This window comes from Macaca nemestrina, chromosome 7, assembly GCF_043159975.1.
Source record: "Macaca nemestrina isolate mMacNem1 chromosome 7, mMacNem.hap1, whole genome shotgun sequence".
In the NCBI taxonomy this organism is placed as follows: domain Eukaryota; kingdom Metazoa; phylum Chordata; class Mammalia; order Primates; family Cercopithecidae; genus Macaca; species Macaca nemestrina.
In genome coordinates, this window is record NC_092131.1 from 77585529 (window position 1) to 77603287 (window position 17759).

At 34.9% G+C, this 17759-nt stretch overlaps 1 protein-coding gene across 5 annotated transcripts in view; it reads right to left on the reverse strand.

Moving 5' to 3' along the window:
* LOC105477923 (G2/M-phase specific E3 ubiquitin protein ligase) overlaps positions 1 to 17759 on the reverse strand; it is a 57338-nt gene that overhangs the window by 17367 nt on the left and 22212 nt on the right. For all 5 annotated transcript variants that reach the window (XM_011734789.3, XM_011734787.2, XM_011734793.2 and 2 more), the window contains 6 exons: positions 13856 to 13953; positions 11258 to 11359; positions 8324 to 8448; positions 7135 to 7300; positions 2811 to 2917; positions 1735 to 1851 (listed from right to left, as the gene is read on the reverse strand). In XM_011734789.3, coding sequence (XP_011733091.1) covers positions 1735 to 1851; positions 2811 to 2917; positions 7135 to 7300; positions 8324 to 8448; positions 11258 to 11359; positions 13856 to 13953 — 715 coding nt within the window. The remainder of the gene's footprint in view (positions 1 to 1734; positions 1852 to 2810; positions 2918 to 7134; positions 7301 to 8323; positions 8449 to 11257; positions 11360 to 13855; positions 13954 to 17759) is intronic.

The following is a 17759-nucleotide window of genomic DNA, read 5'->3' on the forward strand; positions in this document are numbered from 1 at the left end:
TTAAATTTAACGCCAACTATACTGTAACAAGCACAATGAAGGGAACCCCTAGCCCAGAGTAGGGAATCAGGAATGAGGACAGCTGCTTACAGGAAACTTTCCAGAGCAGGCTAGACCTTAGCTGAATCTTCACAATTATGTAGTAGCTGACTCAACCTTGTTTCATGAAACAAGGCTCCCAATATTCTGCTCTATACACTGAGCTTACTATGTTAAGTAAGATTACATAACAGTGATAACAATTTATTGAAATTTCCTATATAAATTTTGTAAACTGGATTTGTTACTTCTTATCCTACATCTTAAAAAATGAAGGTATTCTTGGTTCCTACTATGCAACACAGTACATTGTACCTAAAATGCACAAAATTACTGTTAAATAAAAGAGCCACTGACATTATGAAAGAGTAATCAATAAATTTCAAATGCCAAACGCTTTTTATAGTGGTCCAAAAGAAACAGTGCTAGATGAATCTAGTTAAATTATCCTCTAGAATAGTGCTGTCCAATAGAAATACAACGTAAACCATATATGTAATTTAAAATTTTCCAGTAGCCACATTAAAAAATATAAAAAAGTTAAATAGTATATTTTTATTTCCAAAATATTATCGTTTTGTTCAATATGTAATCTACATAAAAATTATTAACAACAAATTTTAAGTTATTTGGTCACATAAGTTCTTTAAGTCATAATAAAATGACTATGGGCTGAAATGTGTCTCCCTGCACTTCATATGTTGAAGTAAATCTTAAGTCCTAGTACCTCAGAAGGTGACTATACATGGAGATAAGGCCTTTTAAGAGGTAATTATGGCCAGGTGTGGTGGCTCATGCCTGTTATCCCAGCACTTTGAGAGGCTGAGGCAGGTAGATCATGAGGTCAGGCGTTTGAGACCAGGCTGACCAACATGGTGAAACCCCATCTCTACCAAAAAAAAATACAAAAATTAGCCAGGCAAGGTGGCATGCACCTGTAATCCCAACTACTCGGGAGGCTGAGGTAGGAAAACCGCTTGAACCCGGGAGGCGGAGGTTGCAGTAAGCCGAGATTGTGCCACTGTGCTCCAGTCTGGGTAACAGGGCAAGTCTCCATCTCAAAACAAACAAACAAAAAAAAGAGGTAATTACAGTAAAATAAAGTTAGATGGGTGGGCCCTAAACCAATATGACTGGTGTCCTTACAAAAATAAAAGAGATTAGGACATAGACAACACACTGACAGAGGGACAACTCATGTAGACACAGCTAGAACAGAGCCATCTGCAAGCCAAGGACAGAGGCCTCAGAAAAAACCAAACCTGTCAATACCTTGATCTTAAACTTCCAGCCTCTAAAATTATGAGAAAATAAATTTCTTTTAAGCCCCCCAGTCTGTGGTATTTTGTTAATGGCAGTCCTAGTGAACTAAGTCTTTACAGCACCTTGCAGTTTGGAAAAGGGAAATTTCAAGTGCTCAATAGCCACACGTGGCTACTGGCCACCAGATAGAACAGTGTGTCTCTAGAAAATAGAGTCTCGTGATAATACAACAGAGAAATAGGTTACAACTATACTAAGCACAAAAATTTCTCTGTAAACGGACGTAAATGTGCATTAGAAAATATCCCTCATCTCAGTTTAAACTTCTAACATCCTAAGAGCAAAACTACGTTTCACTAACTATAAAACCTACTTTGTCAGCAGAAGGTTTAAACAAGGAACCACTAAGAACAACTGAACTTTCAGAAATACCTATCAGGTGCATTATAGTCTCGCCCTTCTTTGCAACGACATCTTCGAACATCACAACGCTCATGGTGCTGCAGAAGCTCTTGATAAGCGTTTTCCTCTAATTCCCAGGAAGCATCTCTATGAAAGAAACAAGATATAAAATATGCTTTGACCTATAAATAATGTTACATAAGAGGATCAGGAATGAATCTAAAAATAAAACTTTTTTTTTTGAGATGGAGTCTTGCTCTTTCGCCCAGGCTGGAGTACAGTGGTACAATCTCGGGTCAAGAGCAATTCTCCTCTGCCTCCCGGGTTCAAGCAATTCTCCCTGCCTCAGCCTCCCAAGTAGCTGGGATTACAGGGGCCCGCCACCATGCCCGGCTAGTTTTTGTATTTTTTAGTAGAGATGGGGTTTCGCCATGTTGGCCAGGCTGGTCTTGAACTCCTGACCTTGGGTGATCTGCTCGCCTCGGCCTCCCAAAGTGAGGGGAGGGATTACAGGCGTCAGCCACCGTGCCTGGCCTAAAATAAAAACTTTTATATACTTAGGAGAATAATAAAACTTGTCCTTTTTAGGATTCTCTTTAAGATATAAATCCATTCGTGTTATTTTATCATACAGTTAATTAGTCTCAATGAATTTTCACGATAAATGAAAAGTTAACAATAAATTTTTTACAACACATTTTTCCAAATATTTCACTTGCGATTTTTAATTTTAAGTTCACTATCATTATTTCTGGATTCTTCATGCTTAAGTATTAAGAAAATTCTTACATATTTTAAATCACATCTTGATTCTCTCAATTTATACATACCATTTTGAAGTCTTATAATTGTGTACAAAGTCAATCAATTAAAATTAGACATAGCTGAGCTACTTATAAAGAGATTATAAATCAATGAATGAGACATTTATGACACAGTCCTTGCTTTCCAAGAACTGGCCATCTGGGGGAGGAGGTTTTGCATTTCACCATTTGAAATGGCTACCTGTCCATGCTCACTGAATCAGACATAGGTGATCATTTCCATTGCTATTAAATCCTACATTTAAAATATCTCTTTTTATCATAAGGCTAAATGGTACTCACTTTTCAGGAATATGAATTCCCATTCTCAACATCTCTTTCTGAAAGATGTCACTATTACTGCATATTGTACACCTAAAGAAAAACACTCCCGCATTTATTGCTTGAACCTACAGTGGAAAATAGAAAGTCTACTGTTAATGATTTAAGTCTGTTATCAGGTGATGTATTATGTAACAGAACATGTGCTATTTTTAACAATATATTATGAAAACATTTTCTATGCCAGTGGGTTCTCAAACTTTGTCCTTATAAACTAAGTTATCCCACTGCTAAAATCTAGAATTCTTTTTTCCCCCAATGGTTAAAAAAAAGCTAATTAATACTTAGCTTTACATCACCCATATATTTTTTCAATCTTATTGTGTAATGTCATTTTACTTATTGTGTAATGTTACTAAATATTGTGTTGTCCTCTAAAATGTGAGAAAAAAATGAAACTCCTGAGTTACTTCATCTAGAAATGGCGTTTAAATGTTACATAAAAATCATCACTGGTTCTGTTTTTAACTCAATCTCTAAGAGAGCTTTCTTCCCAAAACAAGAGAAGTATAAAACCTATCCTCATTGCTATAGCAAATATAGATACAGAAGCACCAGACAGAGGGTACTCAGAAGGAAACAGGAAACTGTAAGCCTACTGGAAAGAGTAGCCAGTCCCCAGTAAAAACTAGTACTATGCATTTAATTAACAGATAGTTAACTCCTGCTTTATAGATGCCAAACACCATGCCTCTAGAAGGAACCAACCCTTTTGACACTTGGATTTAGAATTCTGGCCTCCGGAATGGTGAGAGAATAAACTTGTTTTAAGCAGCCAATTTGCTATGGCAGCCCTAGGAAATGAATATACTACCAGTGCCACTAACTGAAATATAACAGTGGTATATAAATGGAAAAATTATTAAATGAATCAATCACTAGCAAAATACAGAACAGTACCTAAAACACTTCGGAACTCTTAAGATTGCAATTAAAATGCTCACTGATTCAGGGATTACAGAGTTACTGCTGACCCCTTTGAGCACCACCTAGGTCACTGGAGAATACTTGGCCAACCTGAAACTCTCCCAATGAACTGACAACAAGGAATTCTAGTTTGAGTTCACAAATGGGACTCTTCTTTTCAAGGGTTCACAATATACATAGAGAGGATTCAGGTGTTTTAAGAAAATAAGGACAGGTTGAATATCCCTAATCCAAAAATCCAAAATGCTTCAAAATTGGAAACTTTTTGGTATTATGTACCAAAAATAAAACAAGACAGATTCAACTTCAAGGAATTCTAGTGAGTAGGTATACAGGTATAAAACTACAATATTATGTAAAAGTATGTGTGCATTTTAAGTATACACATGAAAGAAACAGGAAGGAGTATCTAAGTCTACACTGATAAATACGTCAGAGGGTTAGTAAAGCACAAGCTAAGTTTAGAAAAAGGAATAGAGGTTTGCCAGGAAAATAGGACAAAAGACATTCCAAGGATGGGGAATAATACATATGAAGTTTCCCCAGCAAGAGAGAGAATGTGCAATTAGGAAAGTACAATTAATAATATATTTAAGGATTACATTCTTGCCAAACTGAACTAAGTAGAGGCTAGGTAGGTAAGTTAAAGCCAGCAGTGTGAAGAATAAATTAATAGGCAATAAGGCCCCAGAGAAAGACCAACTAGTGGTCTACCAAAAACAGTGTCTGAAATTAAAGCAGTGAGAGTAGAATTACAATAAAAAGGATACACAGAATATACTAAGTAGGCTTGATTACACTTGGAAAATGATTTATGGATGGTGAAGAGAGAAGCTAATAAAGAGGATTCCAGGTTCAGACAATTAGCAAGTGACATACACACACACACACACCCATATATGGAAGGGAAACAACAGGTTATTGAAATCTCTGAATCTAAAGGATATTTGAGCAATTGCAGACAGATGCCAAGATCTTTAACTAAATATGGTATATGATAAAAGGAAGTATCTGGTAGAGAGGGGAAAAAACAGGATAAGACACATGGAAGATACCAACAAGACTAGAGCAACGATGGAAAAATCCAAGCTGAACAGTGATAATTCTCTAGACACGAGTGTGGAAAGTTTTTACCAATTTCTTTGATATCAATCTCTAGTCTCTTCTCCCAAAATCCCAATGTATAGCATTTGTAGTGGTTAGAAATAATAACATTTGTTTAACCACATACAGTTATCTAGATTGGATAAGACTCCATGTGCTATTTCAGTTAAGAACAATACTAGAGTACAAAAGTTATTGGAACTCCTTTAGAGAGAGTGACTCAACAATTAGCCCCATCCTTAGTATGCTCTAATCAAGTATAGTAATAATTGCTTAGTGATATTTATTGTAGACAGGTGTCCATGTGGCTGTGATCTTCAGTTATATTTGCATAAAGTAGACCTAGTCTTTTTTGTTAGTAATATTATTTCTACTTTTTTAACGACAAAATTAAAACTCGGTATTTTCAGAATGTTCACAAAAGGCCTTAACGATACTAGGTCAAGTTTGAGAACCTTTCTTTGCTTAATTATTAACATATAAATGAGAAAAATCTTATGAAAAATAACACACTGCTACAAAATTAACAAGACGACACATTTGGCAGCAATTATATTCATCCAAATACAAACCCTTAATTAAAACAAATTACTTTTTAAAGATTCTCATATAATATGAATAGGTAAGGATAACACTTCACAATGTTGTTTATTAACTGCACTCTCTAGGATCCTTTTATAAACACCTCTTTGCAAGTATTAAATGAATTTCTAATATTTCCCCAACAAAACAGGCTTCATCCTGCATTTTTTTTTTTTTTAAAGATAGAATCTTGCTCTGTCACCCGGACTGGAGTGCAGTGGTGCTATCTCGGCACACTGCAACCTCTAACTCCTGGGTTCAAGCGATTCTCCTGCCTCAGCCTCCCAAGTAAATGGGATCACTGGTGTGCACCACCACACCCAGCTAATTTTTTTTGTATTTTTAGTAGAGACAGGGTTTCACCATGTTGGCCATGCTGGTCTCGAACTCCTGACCTCAGGTGATCTGCCCCCCTCGGCCTCTCAGAATGCTGGGATTACAGGCTTGAGCCACTGTGCCAGGCCTTCATCCTGCACTTTTAACTGAATAGTCCTAAGTATAAAAGTTCAAGGTCCACACCACAAAAAAAAAAAAAAGGTATCAAACTTTACTACTTTTAGTACTGTTAGTATTTTTAAGATTTTATTGAAATAAGAGAATTTACATCTTTTTTTGTTTTTGAGACAGAGTCTCCCTCTGTGGCCCAGGCTGGAGTGCAATGGCACAAACTTGGCTCACTGCAAGCTCCACCTCCCAGGTTCATGCCATTCCCCTGCCTCAGCCTCCCTAGTAGCTGGAGCCCACCACCACGCCCAGCTAATTTTTTTTTTTTTTTTTTGTATTTTTAGTACAGACGGGGTTTCACCGTGTTAGCCAGGATGGTCTTGATCTCCTGACCTCGTGATCCACCCACCTCGGGCTTCCAAAGTGCTAGGATTACAGGTGTGAGCCACCACGCCCAGTCTACATCTTTTAACTGTTAAAAATATGTCTGTGGACAATTAGTAATAATAATCTTTCATTTTACTAAACAATAATAAAATTTAAGAAACAGTAGTAAACTTAAGCTTATCAGCTGGCACTTTCACATGTACATATTACATATTTGATGTTACTAATAACTGGAATCTTTTTAAAGTTTTCAAGTATTTTCAGAATCAAAAATATTAAATTGTCTAATGTTGTGTGTTTTATCATATTCTATTTACTTGAAAAGTAGTAATAAGGTTTGATACATAAGATGACTCTCAAAGAACCAATATTTTTAATTAATTGACAGTAATTAACTCCCTGTTAAGAAGGTATGGTAAAGTGTTTACCAAAAGGAAGAAAAGCCTACTAATGTTTAAATATCTTAACTTGCTATCAAGCTTCTTATCATTTCAAATATCCTGGTTTTCCAGCTTAAATATGTAAATGAAACTTAGGAATTAAAATCTAGTTTATTCATTGTGAAATCAAACAGAATCCTTAGGTAAAAACAACAAAATTCTGTAAGTATAAATATACACTAAAAAGTTTCATCTAAAGTATTTTTTGAATCTTAATTGCATACTTAAATAGGGTGAATTTTGTATATAAAATGTGCTTCAAATTAAGTGCTTTAAAGCTGTTTTAAAACTAACAAGTGATAAGAGCTAATACACACGTCAATTCTTTCTAATTTAAAATTTAAATCAGTAAGCCATAATTTTATATCAATCAGAGAAAGCTTACAAAACATGTATCTTACCTGTAAACAGTCTCTATGAAACCAAGCGTTCTTACAACAAGGACTTCGTAATATGTTATAACTTGGAATAGGCTCAATAAATTCCAAGCAAATGGTGCAAGGTAAGGACTCTCTATAATTATTAGATGTAATTATTTGAACAGGTCGATGGTTCCAACAAAATGACCTAAAAATGCAAATTATTTAAAAAAAAAATTTCATGAACTGAAAGCAAAACTTGGAAAACACCGTAATTTACATATATAAAATAAAATTCATTCGTCTCCATCTTATAATTCACCCACAACAGACTGAAGACTTAAAAATTAAGTCTCACAATCTATGACCAAGGAGAGAGCTGAACCTTCAAAATCTGAACTTTTCTGTAGTGAGACTTACTTATACAGAATTTCAGAAACTAATTATTATGTTGAGAATCCTATGTAATATTGCCAGCAATGCAGTATACACATTATTGTACTCAACTACTGGGTACATACTGTTATGCTCAAAATCGTATAAAATTAAAGGAGGCAGGAACTTATGCCTAAAAAATAATTTAGTCATATAACACATAAAATGCAATTAATAACCTATTCCCAATTCACTTTATCTCCATTTGTGTTTTCTAAACTGTAGTTTTCTTACATGGTAACAATCCATTAAATAGGTCAAAAATCCAAATACTAAAAGAAATAGAATACTTATGATACCAAATGTCAAAATTTACAAAATCTTGATGTTTAAAGTTGTGCTCAGGAAGCAAATATTTTCAGGGTATCCTAGGGCATAATATTTATTTTGTGGACTCAATCAAATTTACATGCCTTTGATTTACTCAGTGAGAAATGCATACAGCCCTGTGAAGAGTAAGTCGACAATAATTCTAAAGAGTGACACAGAAATCTAGAATTATGTAAAGGTGGAGATTTTCACTGAATTATGGATAAATTAACAAGTTCATGTTATATCCAAAAGCTGAAATTTGAAGATGAATACTAATCATTAGGTCCATCCTAGACATGGTAATTCTCAAGACTTGGCACACAGAAATGACCCCATAAGGGTGGGTAGGAGGGTAATATATAATGTTATATCTAAACTCTAATGCTCTAAACAGAAAATTTATACTAGTATTGTAACATTGGGATATGTATTTTCCACTATTCTTTAACATTGAACTTTCATATTTAGCAGTTAAATAACTCACGCAAAATTGCCAGTAAACTGGAAAATACATTCTCTCTGAAGTCCACATGGGAAATGATAACTTCGTTTACATCGAGGTGCAACACATCCAATTGAAGCACCATTTTTCTTGCAAACACAGCATTTCTAGAAGAATATGTGAAAACAGGGGTCACAACATAAAAAATCTGAGTACTATAGTATGATCAAGACATAAATAAATACTCCTTGTGGGGAATCTGAAAATTATTTCTTCACGTAACAGCTGTGATAATGGTATGTTAAATAAATTTCCTGAAAAAACTGTTTTACCCAGAAACAATCTAAAGACAACAAAGATTCACTCCTATAACAATTTCGATAAAGAAAACATCTCTTGCCTAACATGTGGATAAGACAGAGAAGCCCCTTTTCCTTCCTACTAAAATATTTTAAATAGAAGGGTTTACAAACATAAAAGCTATATACATAAACATCTCATTGAAATCTCAAGAGAAAGCACATAAATTAGGCAATACTCATCAAGAATAGGAAAATACTATAAACCAATTTATAAAAAAATGGCTAAGATCACTCTATTCTGAACAAATGAAAAAGTGTTAAGACACCTATAGTGGATTTAGAGTGGTCTCCAAAAAGTTATGCTCAGGTCCTGACTCCCAGTAACTGTGAATGTGAACTTATTTGGAAACAGGGTCTTTGCAGATGTAATTAAGTTAAGGATCTTGAGATGAGATCATCCTGGATTTAGGGTAGTCCTTAAATCAAATAACCGATGTCTTCACAAGAGAAAGGAGAGGGAGATTTAAGACACAGGCATATACAGAGAAAGGTCTGTGAACACAGAAATAGACTGGAGTTATGCTGTCACAAGCCAAGGTACTCCAAAGATTGCCAGTAGCCATGTGAAGCTAGGGGAGAAGCATGGAATTAATTCTCCCTCAGTGCCTCTAGAAGGAACCAACCCTTTTGACACTTGGATTTAGAATTCTGGCCTCCGGAATGGTGAGAGAATAAACTTGTTTTAAGCAGCCAATTTGCTATGGCAGCCCTAGGAAATGAATATACTACCAGTGCCACTAACTGAAATATAACAGTGGTATATAAATGGAAAAATTGTTAAATGAATCAATCACTAGCAAAATACAGAACAGTACCTAAAACACTTCGGAACTCTTAAGATTGCAATTAAAATGCTCACTGATTCAGGGATTACAGAGTTACTGCTGACCCCTTTGAGCACCACCTAGGTCACTGGAGAATACTTGGCCAACCTGAAACTCTCCCAATGAACTGACAACAAGGAATTCTAGTTTGAGTTCACAAATGGGACTCTTCTTTTCAAGGGTTCACAATATACATAGAGAGGATTCAGGTGTTTTAAGAAAATAAGGACAGGTTGAATATCCCTAATTCAAAAATCCAAAATGCTTCAAAATTGAAAACTTTTTGAGTGCCAACATGATGCTCAAAGGAAATGCTCATTGGAGCATTTTGGGTTTTGGATTTTCAGATTAGAGGTGCTCAACTGGTAAGCAAATATTCCTAAATCTGAAAAAAATTTCAAATGTAAAATTTCAATCTAAAATTCTGGTTCTAAGCATTTTGGATAAGGGATATTCAATCTGTAGTTCCAAACCATAAGGGGACCTTTAGAGACCACCTTTTACCACAAGCTCACTATCACCAGGAAGTTTAGGAATTGATACTAATATCTCACATTTAATATCTCGCATAGTCCTTAGATTCATGCTAACCTTTCTCCCAAGGTTTTTCCTTGTGCCCTAGAACCTCTCTTTTTACCATTAACTCTCCTATCTTCTCGATATCTTCAAAAATAACTGCCTCCACTTCTTTGCCTCAACTAAAATAATAAATGTTTCTATGTGCTTCCCTTGTAGACCTTCTTGAATAAAGCTGTTTATTTTTCCATCCTCCTTAATTTCCAGACTTGACACAGGGTAGGACATGGACAGGCGCAAGAAAGGGGAAAAAGAGAACATTATTTTAGTTCTCTGTTCAATATTATAGGCCAACTTGATTTTCACACTTTGAAAAATTTGGACCTTTGAGCCTAATGACATTTACCTTTCTGTTATCTGCTAACTTCCTAGGCACTCTTCCACCTCAAGACTTTGGCATCTGTCGAAACAAAGTCTAAACAACTTCAGCATTTATGGGACAATCTTTCTGTGACTTCTTCAACTATAATGTGTCAGTGTCCTTCATTTCCCCTCCAGTGTAATGATGAATCCCCTCATCACCCAAAATGCTCCCCCATGAAAATCATTAATTCCAGTATTGCATTCTCTAAACAGAACTCCCTATACTTCAAATCTCATTCTTTCTCATTATTTTTACTCAGACCATATGGAGACATTTCCCTGCATACAGCATAGTGGCTAATACACAGAAGATGCACAAATGATAGCTGAATGAGCAAGGAGTTAAAGTTTAGAATGCCTATCCTAGAGAATAGAAAGGGGCACTGAATATAACCACACAATGTCAGAAAAGGGTCAGGAGATATGGAGATCATGAATTGCCAGTCTGCAAAGCTGTGTAATTTCTAACTCAACCCAACATTCCAATCTCAGCAACTGAGGTATTAGAATAAAAAAGTAAACGGTTGGGTTGACTCAGGATTGAAGGTTTGCAGAATGGCAGAGTGGAGTTATGATCATAATTCTGATGGTCAATTCTGATGGACATGTTGGAATAAGATAAGGAAGTGAAGTCGGTACTGTCACATGTATTATCCAGGGTCAATTAAGCTTTCTTTCATGGGCAAAAATATAAACTGTCCTCCTAAAACTTACCATATTTAAATGACAAAAATATGCATTGAAACATATAATCAAAGTCATAAATTTCTAGTACAGAAACCAACAGAAAATACTTCCCAAGTATTGGCAATATTTATGGCATTTAGTTAATAATAAAATAATTTACTTACCAGTTTAGAAGCTCTATTCACTTCCTTCCTGATATCTTCTATTAGAAAACCATAAACTCCTTCTTCTTCTTTACCTCTCTGCCAAATTCCACTTGACATCAACTATGAATATATTCTCAATTAGAAAATAATCTCTAAGAAACTAGTTGGGCACTAAAAATATATATCCATACTATTCAGTCTAATAAAAAAATAGACATAAAATGGCTCAAATTTCAAGTAGTTCCCTAGAGGAGTTATTTTTCATGGTGAAAGTAAGAGCTGACTTACATTGTTTGATTCAGAAGGCATTGTATATTATCAGCTTGTATATCCTAATAAGTTTCTGAAAGTATTCCAGGAAGTAACAGAAAAAGAAAGAAAAAGAAAAGAAGATAGGAAGGAAGGCAGAGAGTGGTTAGGTGGGTTAGAGGAAGAAAAAAAGAAAGAAAGAAGACCTACAATTAAGCTTAACAAAAAGGAGTGGTGAATACAGATCGCGACAATTCAGATTAATTCAGGCTAACTCTAAATCTAGTTGAATTCTGAATCATTAAGGCAGTATTTAAAAGAAAACCTATTAAACCCTAGACAACATAAACATTTGAATTTTAAAATCCAATGCGACAGTAATGAATGTTTGACTGTTTTAAAATTTGACTTAAGCTTCACTGTTTATATATGTTAAGAAAGCCTGAGTCAGAAAACGTGTAGAATGTGAATAAGAAATCCAGGCTTGAAAGCCAGGCTTCGCTGAAACTTGTGGAACCCTAGGCAAGTAATTTAATGTCTAAAACCTTAAACATGAAAATAAGAACACTGGATTAGATTGTATCTAAGTCTCTTTCCGCTCTAGCATTCTATTACCATTTGTAACATCACTATACTTTTTTGTTCATAATGAAATAGAATATTAAAAGAGTTGAGTCTGGGGTCAGTATTTTTTTTTAAAGTATTACACTCACTTAATAAGACAGAACATAAGGGAAATTTTGATATGATCAACTTAAATTATTACATAATTCAAAAACACTTTGTAGAGCAAATTTGTGATTAGAATTTTAACCAGTATATCGTAAAGAAAAACAAGTGATAACAAGTGACACACACTAAGAATTTGTTATGAAAACATAACCTGCAGACAGATAAAACAGCTCTCCTAATTCTACTGCATAAAAAGTAAAATAATATAATCTTCCTTTCCTGATTGAAAAAAAAGTAAAATAAACATACAAAAATGAAAAGATTTTCTTTTTACTGCAAAACGTAATAGACTCTAACTTATAAACGTATTTGGAATGACAACTTCATGTTCTCTTATAAGTAAGTTCCCAGGCCAGTGTACTACTCTATTTAACCTATGAGGTACTGAAGCACAAGACTGTAGTCTTAGAGGACCAAGGAATACTTTAGGTGGTTTCTCAAAGAAGCACTGAAATAATTTTAACATGGATAGTGGTAGATTCGAAAATATGTCCACAATTTGTTGATAGTTCTTCCTTCAAGAAATGGTGCTTAATTCCCCTTGAGTGTGGGCAACTAGACTTAACGATTTGTTTCCAATAGAATAAAGCAAGAGACATTAGTGAGCGGTTGTGATGACTAGGTCATATGATTTCTCTCTCACTGTCTCCCTCTCTCTCATCATTTGCTTTGGGGGAAGCCAGATGCCATGCCATGAGTAGCCTTATTTACCAAGAGGCCCAGGAGGTAAGGAGCTGAGGTTTCCTGACAATAGTCAGGAGATATTGAGGCCAAAAGCCACATGAAAGAGCCATCAGAGGTGAATGGATCCTGCAACCTAGTAAAGTCTTCAGCTGTAATCTGACTGATATCTCAAAGATAACCTCATGAGACTCTGAGCCCGAACTATCCAGCTCAGCCAAATTCCTGACCCTCAGATACTGTGTGAGATGACAAACGTTTTATCTGCTAAAATTTCAGAGTAATTTGTTAAGCAGCAGATAACGATACAGTATCAAGAAACACTGTATGTACTAATGTAAGGTAGTAATGTGGCATGCTAAGGCAGTAACGTGTCACTAATATCTTAAGGCACGAATTCAGTGAGGTGAGAAATTGGTGGAGGGGAGGGGAAACAAGGGAGAGACTAACTCTGAGTATGAAAACACTCATTTGCTTTCTTCTGAGTGATGCATAAAGTAACTGGTTTCCTTTTCCAAAAATATTTATTACCTTTAGCCAAAAGGTTTCTTTTCAGGTTCTGTGTGAAATAAAATACTTTTATTCTACTCCCTGAACCCTCAAACAAGTCTTTTCTCAGATTTATCACTAGCAACAAATGAAGTAAGAAAGTGGTAAAATAAATACCCACTTTATAGACCTAATCCTTTTCTCCTTTTTTCACTTAGGCCTTAAACAGAAAGAAAGAAAGAAAAAAACAAACAAACAAACAAGTAATAATGATAGGTCTTTATATGTACCAAGTAACTTCAGAATCTTAGAATTCAATATAAAAAAAAGTCTATTTTTAGAGATAGACAAAATGAGATCTGGAGAAGTTAAATGACTTATCCAATTCTCAGAAATCAGTGTCAGAATCTTACTATCTTCTTTAGAATACCAAATTTCTAAAATTTAATTATAAATTATACTCACCAAACAGTAGTAATGTACAGTGAGATTCCATTTCTCCTTAGTTTTCTTTTCTCCATATTTATTAGGACAGTCATCGTTTTTTCGACAGAAAACACAAGCTAACAGGTAAAAAGTAAATAGATATAAAAATATATTTAAATTTTTCAAAAAAAACCTGTGGAACTGGTGCTTCCCTCAATTTCTGTGTTAAAGTCTTTCTGGGAGAGCAAATCATATAATATTGACATCAGTAACTTAAAATTTCCAATACCTACTTCTGAAACATTACTGTAACTTTATGCTCTTCACCAATCTTTAATGATAAATTCCAGTGTACGGTTAAAATGGCAATTTATGAAGTAACATCACTGAAAATGACAGACTGGGGAACTACAAAACTCTGATTAAACTGCCAAAAACTGTTAGAATTAACTTTTTAGAAGCTCTACAATCTAAATAAAAACTTACAAAAATTAGGAGAATGCTTAATGAAGAAACAAACTACTAATTTTGATGAGAACATTTTAACTTACCCACCTACCATTCCCCACTGCCCAGCTGGGCAGTGGTTTTGGGGTGGCCCATGTTCCTGGTACAGATTACTGGTCCAAGAGGGGGTAAAATGGACCTTGTTCTTAAAAAAAAGTGATTGTTTTGACTTGTATGATGGCTCCCTGAGGGATGAGCTCAGATGCTTGCCTTTCTTTCACCTGCTTCAGAACATTCTCAGGGCTAGAGCCTCTGCTGTTTGTCAAAAAACATTTGAAACAAATATACTAGCTGTAGTAGCCTAGGACAAGGGAAAACAGACAGGGAAAGCAGCAGACAGACTGAAAGGCATAGGAAAGAAGAAAAGAGGGTACATGAGGGAATAAAAGTTTGGAAAACCTTCTGCATAATACTGGAGAATCTAGAAGTCCACGTGCATGCCCAGAGATGTACACATGCTCAGAAATGACCCAAGAAATCCTAAGCTGTCACCTCTGGCTGATTTTTAGGCTCATGCAAGCCTATGTTAAAAAAGAAAATCCCAAATCAATAACCGACCTACAATTTAAAGAACTAGAAAAAAGAAGAAACTAAATCCAAAGCTAGCAGAAGAAACAAAAAAATAAAGATTAGAGTAGATATAATCAAAATAGAGAATGGAAAAACAATAGAGGGAGTAAAAAAAAGTTGGTTCTTTTTAAAGATCAACAAAATTAATAAACCTTTAGACTAACCAAAAAACAGGGGAGAAGATTAAAAACTTACAACAAAACTACAGTAAGCAAAACAGTGTGGTAGTGACATAAGGATAAACATATAGATCAATGAAAAAGAGTCCAGAAATAAATATATACATCTATGGTCAAATGATTTTCAACAAGAGTGCCAAGACCATTCAATGGTGAAAGAATAGTCTCTTCAACAAATAGTGCTGGGACAACCAGTTACATGCAAAAGAACATAGATGAACCCCTACCTCGCACCATATATACAAATTAATTCAAAAACAGTCAAGGACCTAAAATAAAATTCTTAGCAGAAAGAATAAGGGTAAATCTGTGTGACTTTGGATTTGGCAATGGTTTCTCAGAGTTCACATGACACTAAAAGCACAGGTAACAAAAGAAAAAAATGATAATTGGACTTCATGAAAATTTAAAACTTTTGTTACTGAAAGGACACTACCGTCTGGGTGCAGTGGCTCATGCCTGTAATCCTAGCACTGTGCGAGGCCCAGGCAGCAGATCACAAGGTCAGGAGTTTGAGACCAGCCTGGCTAACATGGCGAAACCCTGTCTCTACTAAAAAAAAATACAAAAATTAGCTGGGCATGGTGGTATGTGCCTGTAATCCCAGCTACTCGGGAGACTGAGGCAGGAGAACTTCTTGAACCTGGGAGGTGGAGGTTGCAGTGGTGAGCCAAGATTGTGCCACTGCACTCCAGCCTGGGCGACAGAGCAAGACTCTGTCCCCCCCACAAAAAAAAAAAAAAAAAAAAAAAAAGACACTATCAAGAGAGTGAAAGACACTCTACACAATGCAAGAAAATATTTGAAAACTACATATCTAAGGATCTAGTATCCAAAATGCATTAAAAAAAAAAACCTCTTATAACTCAACAAAATCACCAACAATCCAATTTAAAAATAGGCAAAGGCTTTGAATAGACATTTCTCCAAAGAAGATATACAAAGAGCCATTAAACACATTAAAAGATCCTTAATATCACTGGTCAGCAGTCAACAGAGAAATGTAAATAATAACCACAACGAGATACCACTTCACACTCACGAGGATAGCTATAATCAAAATGTCTGACAATAACAAGTATTGACAAAGGACTGGAAAAATCAAAACCATCACACACTGCTAGTAGAAATATAAAATGGAGTAGAGCCTTGGGAAATAGTCCAGCAGTTCTTCAAAATTTAAACAAAGAGTTACCATATGACACAGTAATTCTATTTCTGGATATATATATCAAAGAACTGAAAACAGATATTCACACAAATACTTGTAAACTAATGTTCATAGCAGCACTGTTCACAATAGCTAAGTAGAAATAAGCCAAATGTCCATCAAAGGATGGATAAATGGAAAAACAAAATATGGTATGCCCATATGATGGAATATTATTCAGCAATAAAAAGGATGAAAGTAGTAATACATGCTATAGCATGAATAAACCTAGAAATATTATGCTAAGTGAAAGAAGTCAAGCACAAAGGGTCACAGTATTACTCAATTTACTTATGGATTACTTTATCCAACATAAGTAAATCCACAGGGACATACAAAAAGCAGACTAGTGGTTACCAGGGCTGATGACAGGGAAAATGAGGGGTGACTACTTAATAGGTACAGGGTTTCCTTTGAGGGTGATTAAAATGTTTTAGAACTAGATAGTGGTGATGGTTTCACAACATTGTAAATGTACTAAATGCCACCAAATTGAACACCTCAAAATAGTTAAAGTGTGAATTTTATGTCTATTTTATCCACCCCTCCCAACACACACACAAATACAACTTGTAGAGTCAGAGATCTGAGTTAAGACTCAACTAATGCTTTTTTAGAAAACTGTATATACTCACAATGTTTAGCACGATGTTTTGATATATGTACACATTGTGGAACAGCTAAATGGAGCTAATTATCATATGCATTACTTCACATATTTACCACTTATTTGTGGTGAGAATACTTAAAATCTACTCTTACTAATTTTCAAGTATACAATACATTGTTACAAACTATAGTCACCATGTTGTATAATAGATCTCTTGAACTTATTCGACCAGTCTATTATAAAATTTTGTATCCCTTCACCAACATCTCCCAATCCTCCCAACCACTGGTAACCACACTATACTGTTTCTATGAGTTTGACTTTTTCATATTCCACTGTCTTTCTGTAACTAGCTTATTTCACTAGTGCTTTATGACTCCATTTCCTCATCATAAAAATGAGGATAATAGTAGCTACCTCAAAAACTATGCCTTAGTGAGGACTAAATAAGACAGTGTATATTAAAATAATTAACAGGATATGACATATAGACAGAACTCAATGTTAGAATTAAAATAACTAATCTTTTCTGATATATGTTTACTTATACAGAAAATTTTATTAAGATGCTAATGAAACAAGTTGAAAATCACTAGCTGAAGAGAAAAGACAGGATCCCTAAGAAGTAGATCCCTACAAGATGAAGGATGCTTGCATCTCTAAATGATTGCATGCCACAGAAACTCCCTAACTGCTCCATCTTCCTTAACCCATGCATACTGGACTGTAACCTGACCAAGTAATAAACTTCTATTGCTTTAAACCAGTAAGATGTCAGGGTTTACCAGTTATGGAAACTAGTATTATTTACCTTGACTAATACATGTAATCAAGAATAGATGTCACATGTTAAAAGTTATTATATTT